The sequence below is a fragment of the Xenopus laevis genome, chromosome 9_10L (genome assembly GCF_017654675.1).
Source record: "Xenopus laevis strain J_2021 chromosome 9_10L, Xenopus_laevis_v10.1, whole genome shotgun sequence".
In the NCBI taxonomy this organism is placed as follows: Eukaryota; Metazoa; Chordata; class Amphibia; order Anura; family Pipidae; genus Xenopus; species Xenopus laevis.
Window position 1 is genome coordinate 128,945,400 of NC_054387.1, and position 16,303 is coordinate 128,961,702.

The following is a 16,303-nucleotide window of genomic DNA, read 5'->3' on the forward strand; positions in this document are numbered from 1 at the left end:
GACAGGGTTAATGCCGCTCCCTGGTGAAAATGTAGGCTGCCAGAAAGGCAATTTGCTGTAAAAGTCCTAGGCCTTGCAATATTAGTAGCTGTGGGGGTGACCCTCAATGCCCAAAGCAGCAAGGATGGAAGGCTGCCTAGTAGTAATCAGCCAGGGAGGTCTGGGATGACGCACCTCTGAGCTGCCAAGGCTAATGGGAGGCCTGCAAGGCTGATGCGCTATACAAGCGGTGTATGGCAAATGTCCACGGGGCCCTGAGGTACTCACCCCCTGGAGGCAGCTACGTGCAGCGTCGGAAGGTTCTTTGCGGAGAGGCGCTGGTATGCGGCCTTTGCGGTCCGGTCGCGCCGCAACCACGTGGGCTAAATCTAGGCCGCGGCCTCGGCACAAATTTCCTCACAGAAATGGAGACTTACCACCTTAAAGAGTTCAAATTGCCGCTTTGCTGGCTTTTATTTGCACAAAACACAAAATCGTCAGCCCACTGGCTTCACATTAGGGAATCACATATGCTTCACATCATAGCATTAACAGTCCCAATTCTAACACCCTCACTGGTGTTCACCTTACTCACAGTTGAGTTTAGCCCTCAATGGCTTTCAGCGGACCACAAATCCCAGAATCCTCTCTGGGCACACTTTAGACAGTCTTGTCTCCTGGGAGTGGTTTCTCTGGTCCTCTCCTAGATCTTTGGAGCTCTCTCCAACTCAGGGGAATCCCACTTTTGTTCCCAGATGCTCACAAGCACTCCTTTCCATGGCCCCTCACCCTCCTTCACTCCAGGAGGTCTCTATGGGGAAGCAGCCCTGGGTGTTGCTCCAAACCTCCACATACCTGTTTTTAATTACCTCTAACTGCCTTTAGCTTGGCAGCTGCAAAACTACGTGGGTAGCGGCGCCGGCGCAATGACGCCAGCACGTCGACGTCGGCGTAAGGACGCCAGGGACATCACTTTGGTGCCAAATTGAAATATAAAAACGCTACCAAGACGCCAGAATGGCGCCCAAGTATAAGATTCATTACAGTATGTTTCCTGGGTTTCCTGTGTACTACTTTAAGACTAAATCTTGTTCCTGATTGTTGCCTGACCTCTTGCCTGGACTTTGGACCTTGCTTATTATTCTGCCTGCCCTTGAACTCTTGCCTGGTCTCTGATTATTCTTCTGATTATTCCTTTAGACACCGCGACTTGTGACCCCCTGGAGGGCTTCCTCCTAGATCCTGACAACCTCCCTGGTGGGAGCATCCCAGCTCCCTGACACTTCCATCCACTCCAGGGACCCATAATCAAGCTTTTACTAAGCTGGTTCACCACTTAAACAGCTTTACTAGCTGAAACACTACACATTTCCCTGGAGTTTCTTATTTCACCAGCCTAATGCTGGTGAAATACACATGATATTGTGCACTTTTGACACACATATCTTACAACATGTACAAACGATCTTTCTTGGAAATTGTTACATTTATGACCCCCTCAACAGACACAATTACACTGTGCAAACAATACTGCGATCTGTATTAAAAACATTATGAATTGTGTCAAAAATTACACTTTGTCCTCTGCATTTGTGGTCAGAATTGACCCTCTATGAATTATAAATTATCTACTGACTTCCATAGGCAAATCCAAAAACTAGAACATCTTGAAGTTATCTCTGTGTAGAAATCATGAGCAACTGTTTAATGTCAACATTGTTATGAACTGGGTGCAAATCAGATAGTTTTATATTAAGGAACACATCCGTGGTGGTAGTGCTGGTTGTTTTCATATTTTTAAAGGACTTGGGCATTATTCATGTAGAACTTGAAAAAATCCACACCTCTCCTTGAATGAGTTTTCTGTTTGCGTTTAGCAATCAGGGCTGAGTCTGGTCAAACGAGTATTTCAAACAAGGAAATAGAGGAAGTATTAAAAGTGAAAGTGAACACAACACAGAAGAACTGACTGAGAGTCAGAACGTAGATCAGCTATGGATGAAAAACAGCTCAGAGAATGTGTTAAGAAATTCAGGCTAAAAGACTGTAAGCAGGGGGACCAGGGCTACAAGAGGGTTCTCCTACAGCTCTTTGGATACACAGGACATGGCAAGTCTGCCTTTATCAACTCCTGTATGTTTGCTATTAATGGAGGAAAGTATGAGATACATGCTAAGGCAGAAGCAAACGATGGCTGTGTCACAATGGAGAGGACAGCGTATCAGCTGACCCCCACACTCACCATTGTGGACAACAAAGGCTGTACAAAACTGGACCACATGGAGATGCTGGAGATCTATGCTCAGCTGGGTAAGTGAGGTGATGCAAATATTATTTAGAAATATAAACTATTATATATATAGTTTATGTTCAGTGTACACACTCTTACTGGATCAAAGATGATTTCGGGTGCAAGGGTCAAAGTTTGTCATACAACTGTGCAGAAGGACCCGCACTACATGTATCGTGAATTAAACGTGTTTTATTTCCAATGCATATCCAATGTTTTGACCCACATTAGGGCTTTTTTTCAAAGACAAATTGCAAGTGAATAGGTGCATACTTAAATACGCTTAGAAGTGGATCCAAACATGCTCCTTCATTTGTGTGTATATATATATATATATATTTCATAAATGCAGAATATGCTTCTCACCACACGGTGTCACTGTGAATATCATGTCCAGCTTGGTGAAACAAAAGTGTCCATTCAGAAATAGTCCAATCAACAAACCTGTAGAGACTTAAAGGGGTTGTTCACCTTTGAGTTAATGTTTAGGGGTATATTTATCAAAGAGTGAAGTTAATAGTGAAGTTCCGCCACTAGAGTGAAATTCCGCCACTCTCCATTCATTTCTATGGGATTTTTATAGGCGTATTTATCAAAGGGTGAACTTTCACTTTCACCCATTGATAAATACGCCTTTCAAAATCCCATAGAAATGAATGGAGAGTGGCGGAATTTCACTCTAGTGGCGGAACTTCGCTCTTTGATAAATTTACCCCTATGGGCGGCAAAAAAATGTTGTCGGGCAGTGAGATTTTTTTTTGACGAGCGTCTTTTTATTTTGACGTGCAATGCCATACAAGTCTATGGGCGTCTTTTTTTTGGCGAAGCAAGGCGAAAAAATGTGTCCATCCCTAGTGGGTAGCCTCTATTGAGGAACTTTTTACACATTATATCCAAGTCTTACACCCTTTTACCCTCATCACACACTACCCTAAGCATTTGCAACTTCAGTAGTGAATTGAACAGATGCCTTGGGTGGTTGCTCTGAGGGTAAAAGGGTGGAAGACTTGGATTGTATGATACTAACGTGCAACATTTTATACATGTCTGTGAAGGTTCTCATCCATCCAGCTCATCTAATAGCTATAATAATAAGTGAAATTAACTTGCTGTATTTTCTTTTTCATTGAATTCATTCTGAATTGAGGAAGCGTGTCGTTTGACTAGTGAAACGTCTTCAATCAAAAAGAAAACACAGCAAGTTCAATTGATTTGATTTATTACTATACCGTAGATACAAACATACAAAAAGTTAGTGGGGGTCATTTATCAACACTGGGCAAATTTGCCCATGGGCAATAACCCATGGCAACCAATCAGATTGTTGCATTCATTGTTCTACTTGCAGCTGTCTTAAAAAGCTAATCACTGATTGGTTGCTATGGGTAACTGCCCATGGGCAAATTTGCCCAGTGTTGATAAATGAGCCCCAGTGTCTCCAGACCAAGGGATCGGCATGGTATGGCATTCCTCCCAAAATGTTTTGCCATAGCCTTTAATAAAGTTTTTACATGATAAACAGTGAGATAACCTATTTGTGAATTGAATTGCATCTCAAATTGAATCTCATTTGTGAGTTTTCCCGCAATAAACTTCTTTCTCCCTGACTTTAATCTCGTCCATGAGGATTAGGAATTGAATCTCATCCATGAGGATTAGAAATTGAATCTCGTCCATGAGGATTAGAAATTGAATCTCGTCCATGAGGATTAGGAATTGAATCTCGTCCATGAGGATTAGGAATTTAATCTCGTCCATGAGGATTAGGAATTTAATCTCGTCCATGAGGATTAGGAATTGAATCTCGTCCATGAGGATTAGGAATTGAATCTAGTCCATGAGGATTAGGAATTGAATCTCGTCCATGAGGATTAGGAATTGAATCTCGTCCATGAGGATTAGGAATTGAATCTCATCCATGAGGATTAGAAATTGAATCTCGTCCATGAGGATTAGGAATTTAATATCGTCCATGAGGATTAGGAATTTAATCTCGTCCATGAGGATTAGGAATTTAATCTAGTCCATGAGGATTTGGAATTGAATCTCGTCCATGAGGATTAGGAATTGAATCTAGTCCATGAGGATTAGGAATTGAATCTCGTCCATGAGGATTAGGAATTGAATCTAGTCCATGAGGATTAGGAATTGAATCTCGTCCATGAGGATTAGGAATTGATTCTCATCCATGAGGATTAGGAAATAAATCTCACCCATGAGTTTTAGGAATTGAATCTCGTCCATGAGGATTAGGAATTTAATCTTATCCATGAGGATTAGGAATTAAATCTCGTCCAAGAGGATTAGGAATTACATTTCGTCCATGAGGATTAGGAATTGAATCTCGTCCATGAAGAATTAAAACTCTTCCATGAGAATTAGGAATTGAATCTCATCCTTGAGGATAAGAAATTTAATCTCGTCCATGAGAATTAGGAATTTAATCTTGTCCACGAGGATTAGGAATTGAATCTCTTCCATGAAGAATTAAAACTCGTCCATGAGAATTAGGAATTGAATCTCGTCCAAGAGGATTACGAATTGAATCTCATCAATGAGGTTTAGGAATTTAATTTTATCCATAAAGATTAGAAATTGAATCTCATCCATGTGAATGAGGAATTTAATCTCGTCCATGAGTCTTAGGAATTGAATCTCGTCCATGAAGAATTAAAACTCGTCCATGAGGATTAGGAATTGCATTTCATCCATGAGTTTTCACGTGATTTCATCATCCTTAGTACCTGTCTATTACTGAAGGACAGAAGAACTGCTCTCATTTTGGGCAGAGATGTCAAGCTCCTGGAAAGTAAATGGGAAGATCTAACTGAATTATTGGGATTTTCTACATGCAGGGGAAAGTGCAAAATATGGCACCAGCCACCATGTTGTTTGCCCTTTGTGTACTGCCCTGTGGATAGATGAATGGCTGCTCTCCAAAACATAGTACCCAGAACTGTGTTCCCCCCAATGATGCAGTCATGCCAAATGCAGGTGATGTTGTTGGCGATGGCATGAGGTGTATCCATCCCCTACCTGTCCCCTAATTTCTTTTGATGGTGTTTTTTTAAAATGCCAGCTCCACTTACTTAAAATCTCATTTTCTCATTGATTTATCCACAGGAAAGATTCAATTCCTAATTCTCATGGACTAGTTTTAATTCTTCATGATAGATTGTAGCCTACTGGGCATTTTGGGCCTCATTCACATCAGCCTTACATGGTGATTTAGATCAGATGCTTTGTACAGTCAGAGACAGGAGCTCACTGGATTCCTCATAAATCACATCCATTGCCTTGTACTGAAGTTGGAATATTCAGTTTATACAAATGTACTGACACAATTGCAGCTGATCACAACACTGGTGCCTTGAAGCGAATGGAAGGAACTTGCAGTGATCCCCAGAACGTTCATCACTTGTACCCAGTATCAGTTATCAAAACATTGTGCATCAAGTTTCTGGCTGTGACTTAATTCCTATATCAATGTTAATATCATATTTATATATATAATGATGTATTTCCACTACAGGTAAATTCGTTCCCATTAATGAGAAGGTTGAAAGGAAAGAGAACTTCAGTGATTACACTTCCAGACTGGAAGAAGCTGAATTGCACCCAAATTACACAGATATTGTAGTTCCAATATTTGTTTACAGGTAAATTACTCGTTTTATGATATTTTAAAATCCACAGGATAATGACAGGAGTAGAAATAATTACTGCAATTAAACTTGGGCCCCGAGAGGGTCTGGCCTTTGCTGGCAAATAGTTCAGGAACCGGAGAGTTGCTCAATAAAAAGCTAAATAACTCAAACAATAAAATAATAAAAAATAAACAGCAATTGCAAATTGTCTCAAACAATCACTGTCTACATTATACTTAGGGGCCGATTCACTAACTTCGAGTGAAGGATTCGAAGTAAAAAAACTTCGAATTTCGAAGTTCTTTTTGGGCTACTTCGACCATTGAATGGGCTACTTCGACCTTGGACTACGACTACGACTTCGAATCGAAGGATTCGTAGTAAATATCGTTCGCCTATTCGACCATTCGATAGTCAAAGTACTGTCTCTTTAAAAAAAACTTCGACCCCCTAGTTCGCCATCTAAAAGCTACCAAAGTCAATGTTAGCCTATGGGGAAGGTCCCCATAGGCTAACTTTTTTTGATCGATGGAAATTCCTTCGATCGTTGGATTAAAATCCTTCGAATCGTTCGATTCGAAGGATTTTATCCTTCAATCGTTCGATCGAACTATCTGCGCTAAATCCTACGACTTCGATATTCGAAGTCAAAGGATTTTAATTCCTAGTCGAATATCGAGGGTTAATTAACCGTCGATATTCGACCCTTAGTGAATCGGGCCCTTAAAGTTGACTTAAAGTGAATAACCCCTTTAATGGTAAATACCCAACCCAGGTCTCTCATGAAACTACAGAAGACGTAGTTTAAAATGGTCAGGCCTTTAACTAGGGACCTCGGATGGGCCCATGTATAATAATGTATTTTTTACTATTACAGCATCCACAATTATACACAAATGCTATAAGGGATATACTGTATAACTGGGTGGGGGATTTCCGTAATGTTAAATGGATGTCCTGAGCTTCCGGTTACACTGTCCTTAACAGTCAGAAATGATTGGATGAATAAAAAGCATGGAAGCACCATAAAGCCAACCACACCTCGATCATATTTCACTAATGCCATGAAATTTTAATTTATATTTCAGTGCACGGAAGGGGCTACTGGATCAGGAGAAACACGACTTAAAATCGTTCCTTCAAACCTGCAAAGAAATAACAGGTATTGTAATATTTTTGAGCGAACGCTGATCATTTAATGTCCCATGCGTAGTATGAGTAAAGTAGAAGAAAGTGCAGCTGCAATTTCAGGGGGTGTGGAATGGTCCAGTCTGCAAACCACAATAAATAGAAAGGAAAGCCCTGGGGGCCAAATTCACTAAAGGGCGAATTTTCGCCAGCGACCCCTTCGCCACACTCCAGATTGTACTGGTTTATAATTGGGTGAGAAGGATTGAGTTAAAGGATAAGTAAACCTTGAAAATAAGTGAATGTAACATTGATGAGGGGACCATTCTTTTTCAATGTACATTCATTATTTATTTTTTTAGATTCTAAGTTATTTCTTTCTTTCGCCTGACAACTTCCTTGACTACTTGGTGGTCAGACTGGTGGGAAACTGACCAGCAGGTGGCGCTATTGTAACAAAATTCATTCATATTAACAGTACATGGAATGAAAAATAAATAAATAATGAATGTAAATTGCAAAATAAAATACATTCACTTGTTTTTAAGGTTTACTTATCCTTGAAGTCTGGAAAAGTGGTTAAAAAAAATTTGATTTCCTCATTTGTATTACGCAAATTCATATAATTTTTTGGATTTTCATTTTGTTTGGCCAGGCACTTGGATGTGGCCAAGTCCTGCGGAAAAAAGGTGATTCTTGACCGAATTAAAATCCTTGATTTGGTACACTCCTATTTATTAAAGGAACGGTAACACAGTGGGAGGGCAAAGGGTCATTTGAGGAGTCCCCTTGTCAACAGTGTGCCTACTCTTTATGTAATATATACAGTGTCTTGCAAAAGTCTAAACCCACCTTGGCATTCTTCACGTTTTGTTGCCTCACAACCTGGAATTAAAATGGAGAGTTTGCACCATTTCATTTACAGAACTTAATTTGTGGATACAGATTAAACACATTATTGGTTTCCCTAAGAGACACTACAAGAAATGAGCGAAACCCACCCGCACCTCCGCGAGTTGTTTTTAATAATAATCAACTTTCAATTAATCATGGACTGACATTCAACAGACATTCAGACATTATCAAATGAGCAGTTGATTTGTTTATATGAACTGAGTAATTGATGTATATAAATCTATATATATATATATATATATATATATATATATAAATAAATATATGAAATGTGATAGTGTTTAATATATGAATTGTTAAAGGTGTAAAATTAGAAAATCAACATTTTCTAATTAATTAATAAAAGCTTAATAAATTATTAAGCTGAACTAAAAAAGGGGATACTTTTTACCATTTTCTAGTTATTCAATTGTATCCCATGCACCACCCATTGACATTTGGTAATGTAAACTTCATATGAAGTGATGGGCAAATTTATTCGCCATGTGTGAATTTCTGGCAAAATTCCAAGTTTCACCGCCTGTGAATAAATTCACAAATTTGCAGCGAAAATTCGCCAACCACGATTAACAGACATACATTGACTTTAATGGGCGTCTGCATCAACTTTGAGGCCGGCGCCCATTTTGTCGCCAGCGTCAAAACTGGTGTTTCACAAATTTTTCACCCCCTTTCGCAAAATTCGTGGTGAAGCAAAACAGGACAAATTCGCCCGTCACTATTCATATGTGAAATAGATGTGTGAGCTGCCATCATCTTATTAATCATTTACAGTACATGCCTACAACTGTGAAGATGTTTTTTTCTTTTTATTGTGAAGCAAACGACAAATAGGACAAAATAACGGAAATCTTCGGCGTGCATAACTATTCACGCCCCCTAAAGTCAGTACTTTGTAAAGCAGGGGTCCCCAACCTTTTTCATCCGTGAGCAACATTAATATGTAAAAAGAGTTGGGGAGCAACACAAGTTCCTAGGGCTGTGATTGGCTATTGGTAGCCCCCATGTAGACTGGTAGCCTACAGGAGACTCTGCTTGGAAGTACACCTGGTTTTTATACAACCAAAACTTGCCTCCAAGCCTGGAATTTAAAAATAATCACCTGATTTGAGGCCACCGAGAGCAACATCCAAGGGGTTGGGGAGCAACATGTTACTCACGAGCTACTGGTTGGGGATCACTGTTGTAGAGCCACCTTTTGCGGCAATTACAGCTGCAAGTCGCTTTGTGAATTTTGACGGTAATTGGTTGCACCAGGATTTTTTTAGGGGTTTCATGGCAAAAAGGTTGAATACATATGCACGTGCCAATTTTCAGTTTTTTTTTTTTAATTCCTTTTTATATATATTTTTCTCATTTCACTTTACCAACTTAGACTATTTTGTGGAAATCCATCGCATAAAATAAGATTAAGAAACATTTGAATTACAGGTTGGAATGTCACAAACTAGGTAAAAAGCCAAGGGGGTGAATACATTTACAAGGCAGTGTAAATTGCCTCACTAATTTTTGCATGTGGCTCTAGGTGCACTAAGGGGCACAACAGCCAACTTATAGGTACAGTTGTTTAATCACAAAAAAAACTATGGTTTTTGTTATAAATTCAGCTATAAAGAGAAGAGAGGGAAACTAAAGCTATTTTATGTGTTTTTTGCAAAGTAGATAATTACATTCCCAAAGCACAGATAATCCCCCCCAGTACAATGGGCTCCTGCTAACAAAACAGTCACAACAAAGGGTAAAGGCAGGGATTATATACAGGTAATCTAATCTAATAATCAAATATGGTATAGCGTTGGATTCCCTGCCTGTTCTGTGCAAGAAACCATAGATTCAGTTAAAACGAATACTGTTCAGAGCAGCTACTTTATTACAGAACTGGTAGAACTAAGTTCACCGAACTCAAGGGTTTCTGCACTTACATGTATTTAATCTTTGTTTTTTTCTCTTGTTTGTAAGGCTTTGTGCCCACTATTGTCCTCACCTTCACAAGAGAGTTTGACGTGGAAACAATAACGCGATGGAAACAAACGTTTGAGATTATGGGAGCAGAGTCAGTGATGGAGGTGGAGAACTACACTGAAAAGGATCCCATTCAGGAGAGACATTCAAGTTTCCTAAATATTATCAACTATGCTTTGGAAAATGTCCAATTCTGTATGGACAGACCCAAGGAACCAAAGCTGGAACGGATAAAGAACAAGAAAACTCTTCTCAAATTAGCAAATAAATATTATACAAAAATATAGGATAAAGCTACTCAAAAAAGAGATTGAGAATACTGAACAAGATATGATTATAATACATGACAGTAGAATCTTACCACTGTCAAACCAGCTAATTGTCTTTACTAGTGACGGGCGAATTTGCAACGCTTCGCCGAAAAATTCACGAAACGGCGCTGGCATCTCGTTTTTGGCACATTTGCGACTTTTTTTTGCCATCAATTTTCACGGGCCGCTCCGCAAATTTATTTACGCGATTCGCCGCAAATTAGCGCCTGCCTGGCAAATAAATTCGCCCATCACTAGTCTTTACTAAATCAGCCTTATCTAATTCATGCCCTGCAGTAAGTTTGTTCTATGGCATAGAGTTTATGGGGGGGAAAGGCACATTTGTTAAAATAAAACATTTGATTAAATTGATTGGGACACGGCATAAAGAGCAGATCTGAAAGTGCTGAGTTATGGAAATGGGGGAAAAAAGTATATTTCATTTACTGCCCGTGCTTTCACATTTATCATTGTCTTTCCCGAAAGACAGAGAAACGATGTGGATTTTGTTGTAACAGAGCAAAGTGCCGACACCTTGTATCCATCAGCAACCAATAATGGGCTAGTACTATAAAAACAAACATTAGAAAAATATCTGGTTGACTTCTAGATCTAAATGGCTTCTATAAATCTAATTGACTTCTACAGAACCTGGCCAATGTTAACGCTGTTATTGTAGAGCCCAGCATTACCCAATACAAGCACAGGAAACAGGAAGAGTCAGGGCTAAATATATGAATTACAAATAGTTATATCTAGCCATGTTCATCCTCGGAATGGAGTGGAACGAGCTGAGTTTACCCCATGAATTCAGCAGTGTTGGTATTTGCCATTACTGTATTCATGAGGGGAGGTAGAATGTAGGTACCCTTACCCATCCTTTAACTTTCACATCATCCAGACACACACGTTAGGGAGAACTAGCAGGTGCAGGGCTCAAAGGGTTCTGTATAGTGATGAGCGAATTCATTCGCCAGGGGCGAATTTGCTCGTTTTGCCGCCAGTGAATAAATTTGCGAAATTGCCACTAAAATTCGCTGGCAAAAATTCTTGACGATTTCAACGCCGATGGGTGAATTCATTCGCCAGGGGCGAATATGCTCGTTTTGCCGCCAGTGAATAAATTTGCGAATTTGCCACGAAAATTCGCTGGCAAAAATTCTTGACGATTTCAACGCCGGCATCAACGTTTTTCCGACACAGGCAGCATTTCCAATGCCGGTGCCAACTTAGATGCCGGCGATGAGAAATGGACGCCCATTGACTTTTTTTGGAAAATCGAAATGGGACAAATTCGCCCATCACTAGTTCTGTACTCATCACCTGCCCTATGGCTGCCTTATCCTTTATCCCTTAGCTCTCATATGCTCTTATTTAATATAAGCTCTGTGACTATTCCACTGATTTCTAGAGGTATTAAAAGTTGAATTAAGGATTTGCCGGGTTGCAGATAAATGGCAATATGGGAATTTATTCCAGCACATATTTACAGTTGAAACTCTTTTTCTAAGACACAGAAAGTTCAGAGGGAACTATACAGTAAGTACATGCTCAGGATTGGTATGAGAAAGAGCAGAATCCTGGGACTTCATATTGGCACAACTAGACAGCTAAGAATGATCTTAAATACAAAATCCAGATAGTGTACATTATTAATAGCTCTTCATAAATATCTCAAATATCATGTTCGTACATGTTACATCAAAAACAAAATTCTTGCCTAAAGGCACAGGTATAGGATCTATTATCCAGAAACACATTATCCAGAAAGCTCCAAATTACAGAAAGGCCATCTCCCATAGACCCAAATTCACTAAGCGCCGAAGCGCCTAACGCTAGCGTCAATTCGCTAGCGTTGGGCATTTTCGTTACTTCACAAATTCACTAACGAATGCTGGCGTAAATTCGCTAGTGTTACTTCGCACCCTTACGCCTGGGGAATTTTCGCTACGGACATAACTACGCAAATTCACTAATGCGCGCAGTGTACTGAACGCTACCTTTTACGCTAGACTTCCTGCGCCACCTCAGACCAGGCGAAGCGCAATAGAGTAGATAGGGATTGCTTCAAAAAAAGGTCAAATTTTTTCTAAGTCCCAAAAAACGCTGGCGTTTTTTCTATATTATGGGTGATAGGCTGAAGAAGATTGAAAAATTTTTTGGGGCTCGCCTCCTTCCCCCTACATTTCCTGACTCATGGCACCTTAAATATACAGTGGGCACATGTGTAGGGCAAAATAAAAATTTTATTTGATGTTTTGAAGGTTTCCCAGGTATTTGTAGTGATTCTACGTGTTCCTCCACTGAAATTTGAATTGGAACCGTATGCAAATTAACCATCGCTAGCGTAACTTCGCTTCACTTAGCGAATCAATGCTAGCGCAACTTCACAAGCTTACGCTACCCCTGTGAGCAAATTCGGATTTTAGTGCATTTGTGGAGCGCTGGCGAAACTACGCCTGGCGAAGTGTGGCGAAGTGCGGCAAAGTTGCGCCTGGCGCAACTACGAATCCTAGTGAATTTGCCCCATAGACTCCATTTTTTCCAAATAATTCACATTTTTAAAAATGATTTCCCTTTTCTCTTTAATAATAAAACAGTAGCTTGTACTTGATCCCAACTAAGATATCATTAATCCTTATTGGAAGCAAAACCAGCCTATTGGGTTTATTTCATGTTTACATGATTTTCTAGTAGACTTAAGGTATGAAGATCCAAATTATGGAAAGATCTGTTATCCAGAAAACCCCTGGTCCCAAAAATAACAGGTCCCATTTCTGTAGAGAGAAGAATTTTATATCACTATTGCTATATTCTGTCCAGTGCCATGACTTTTATCAGCATACCCTGTATTACTAATCTGATGTTCTCGAATCCTTTCTTTGAGGGCTCGCATAGTCAACCTAGTTATTATTTTTTCCTATATCACTAGATAAATAACCCCTTTACTATTACAATGAATATACATACTGTCTATATGAATATAAACCTTTTAGATCTAAAAGATGAGTATTTGTATAATGTATAAAATGTAAATGACTCGTAGCTATGTTACCAATGATCTGTCTCAAAACAATCCCCATCGGCACAAGATTAAATAAATTATCACCTGTACTATCTTAGTATATTGTCGACTAAATGTTATAATTAAAGATATTTTATTCTTATATTTATTATTATTATTTTTTTTTATATTAACAAATAGTGATGGGCGAATTTGCGCCGAAAAATTCGCGAAACGGCACCGGCGTCTCGTTTTTGACGCCTGCGCCCGTTTTTGACGCCGGCGCCCGTTTTTTGACGCCGGCGGCCGTTTTTTGACGCCGGAGCCCGTTTTTTTGACGCCGGCGAATTTTTGCCGCGAATTTTCGTGCGAATTTGCGCCTGGCGAATAAATTCGCCCATCACTATTAACAAAGTTTCTGTATCTATCTTGGCTGCTCTTTCAAGTGCATAGTAAATACTTTTTAACCTCTCTCACTTTCTAAATCGATCGACCCTTTTATTGGCCAAGCAGAAATATTCCAAGTCAGTAGAACAGTTCATTCACAGGAGGAACTATAAGTACAATGACTGTTTTTTTACCTTGAATGAACTTGAATGTGCTTGAAACTCGAATGGTGTTTTATTTAAGAAAAAACTTCAGTGGGAAAACCCCAATTCTGTGAGCTTTAGCCCTGAATCCCAAAAACTTGAGTTAATTGAGTTTTCAGTGAAAAAAAAACCTCAAACCGCTTGAATCATTTGAGTTTTCAGGCAAAACCCGCAAAAAAAACCCTCGAATATCAAACATGTTAACATCTTCAAATGGTTCAAGGGACCTCTGCCAGTGACTCCTACATGACCTTGACAGGTTTTAGAAGGAGTATTTTTGGATTCAAGCTATTTCCAGGGTATAATAAATCTCAAAAAATTTGTGTTAACCAAAAAATGTAAGCTTTGACCAAAAAATATTCGAAAACTCAAATTTTTGTGGAAAACGCAACTCAAACCTTAAAGGGATCCTGTCATCGGAAACCATGTTTTTTTCAAAACACATCAGTTAAAAGAGCTACTCCAGCAGAATTCTGCACTGAAATCCATTTCTCAAAAGAGCAAACAGATTTTTTTATATTCAATTTTGAAATCTGACATGGGGCTAGACATTTTGTCAATTTCCCAGCTCCCCCATGTCATGTGACTTGTGCCTGCACTTTAGTAGAGAAATGCTTTCTGGCAGGCTGCTGTTTTTCCTTCTCAATGTAACTGAATGTGTCTCAGTGGGACATGGGTTTTTACTATTTAGTGTTGTTCTTAGATCTACCAGGCAGCTGTTATCTTGTGTTAGGGAGCTGCTATCTGGTTACCTTCCCATTGTTCTTTTGTTTGGCTGCTGGGGGTAAAAAGGGAGGGGGTGATATCACTCCAACTTGCAGTACAGCAGTAAAGAGTGATTGAAGTTTATCATAGCACAAGTCACATGACTGGGGGCAGCTGGGAAATTGACAATATGTCTAGCCCCATGTCAGATTTCAAAATTGAATATAAAAAAAATCTGTTTGCTCTTTTGAGAAATGGATTTCAGTGCAGAATTCTGCTGGAGCAGCACTATTAACTGATGCGTTTTGATTTTTTTTTTTCCCATGACAGTATCCCTTTAATAAATCTGCCCCGTTATGTACAAATATGAGATTTCAGATATTGTCAAGAGATATATAGATTGTCTAGTTTGTATTTTGAATTTTGAACTTATTAGTTTATGGAATCTAGTTTGTATGTGAACCTGGAACACACATTGGCTACATTGTGACTCTGAAACAGATATTAGTTATATCATTAGGCTGGTAATTTGACATTTAAAAATCTTTAAAACAATTAGTAATGGTTTTATTTTATTAAATGGACAAAGGGGTGTTTTGGAACCTAAATATACTGATATCTAAATGTCCCCTATTGAGCCTATGATTAAGGGGCCTGTTTATCAAAGGTTGAATTTTAGTGGTTTTAGAGGTTTTTGAAATCAAGACTAAACTCTACGGGGCAGATTTACTAAGGTTCGAGTGAATTTTCGAAGTTAAAAAAGTTAGAATTTTGAAGTCATTTTTTGAGTACTTCGACCATCGAATAGGCCATATCCGTCTTCGACTTCAACTTCGATTCGAATGATTTGAAGTAAAAATCGTTTGACCATTCGACCATTCGATGATCGAAGTACTGTCTCTTTAAAAAAACTTCTACTTCAATACTTTGCCAAATTAAACCTGCCGAGGTGCAATGTTAGCCTACGGGGTCCTTCTAGAGCATGTTTTTGGCATTCAAAGGAAAATCGTACGATAAAATCGTTTAAATCGTACATTTGGAAGTACGAGCGTAGTACGATCGTACTACGATCGGAATACGATCATACAATGCTAAAAATCCTACGAATTCGAATTTCATAGGATTCAATTCGATGGTCGAATTTCTAAGTATTTTACACTTCGAAATTCGACCCTTGAAAAATCTGCCCCTTAAAATCCAAATGGAAAATTATGCTGAATAATGCAATAAAGAAAATGAATACCTTTAAAACCTCTAAAAATTTTAGTTTTTCAGACAATTCTTAACAAAAAAAAATCCAAAAACAACTAAAAGTTCAAATTGATTTTAAACGGTCCAATAGGATCAGCTGCCAACTTATACCTGGCGAACATTTGTATTAGTGGTTTATACATAGGAGGTTATGTATCAAAGGTCGAATTTTAGAGTTTTTTATACCTCAAATGAACTCAAACGAACTCACAACTAAAATGGTTTCTTATTTAAGAAAAATATTGAAGTTTAGTGTTAACAACATCTAGTTGATCAAGTTTTTGTCGGGAAAAAACTTCAAAGATTTAAATTGATCGAGTTTTTGGGCAAAACCCTCTGAAAAAAACTTGTACATTATGAAGGCTATAAATATCTTCAAATGGTTCAAGGGACCTCTTCCGTTGACTTCTACATGACATTGACAAGTTTTAGATGGTGTATTTTTAGGATTTGAGTTATTTCCAGGGTCAGGGTAAATAAATCTCCTAAAAAATTAGGTTTGTTTACCTAAAAACTTGATT

General features: G+C 38.8%; 1 protein-coding gene across 1 annotated transcript; it reads left to right on the plus strand.

Annotated features, from left to right (window-relative positions):
• Positions 1 to 1,940: 1,940 nt before the first annotated feature.
• LOC108702077 lies at positions 1,941 to 12,032 on the plus strand. Its single transcript, XM_018237074.2, has 4 exons — positions 1,941 to 2,289; positions 5,802 to 5,928; positions 7,005 to 7,078; positions 9,919 to 12,032. Exons 1-4 carry the CDS (start codon positions 1,974 to 1,976, stop codon positions 10,206 to 10,208), a joined length of 807 nt encoding a protein of 268 aa, XP_018092563.1. The 5' UTR covers positions 1,941 to 1,973; the 3' UTR covers positions 10,209 to 12,032.
• Positions 12,033 to 16,303: the final 4,271 nt, after the last annotated feature.

Bases quoted from the DNA above. Each gene is read 5' to 3' on its own strand.
- LOC108702077 (XM_018237074.2), top strand. From the start codon at position 1,974: ATGGATGAAAAACAGCTCAGAGAATGTGTTAAGAAATTCAGGCTAAAA. The intron at 5,929-7,004 runs GTAAATTACTCG...TTTATATTTCAG, and splicing joins GTTCCAATATTTGTTTACAG to TGCACGGAAGGGGCTACTGG. The intron at 7,079-9,918 runs GTATTGTAATAT...CTTGTTTGTAAG, and splicing joins AACCTGCAAAGAAATAACAG to GCTTTGTGCCCACTATTGTC.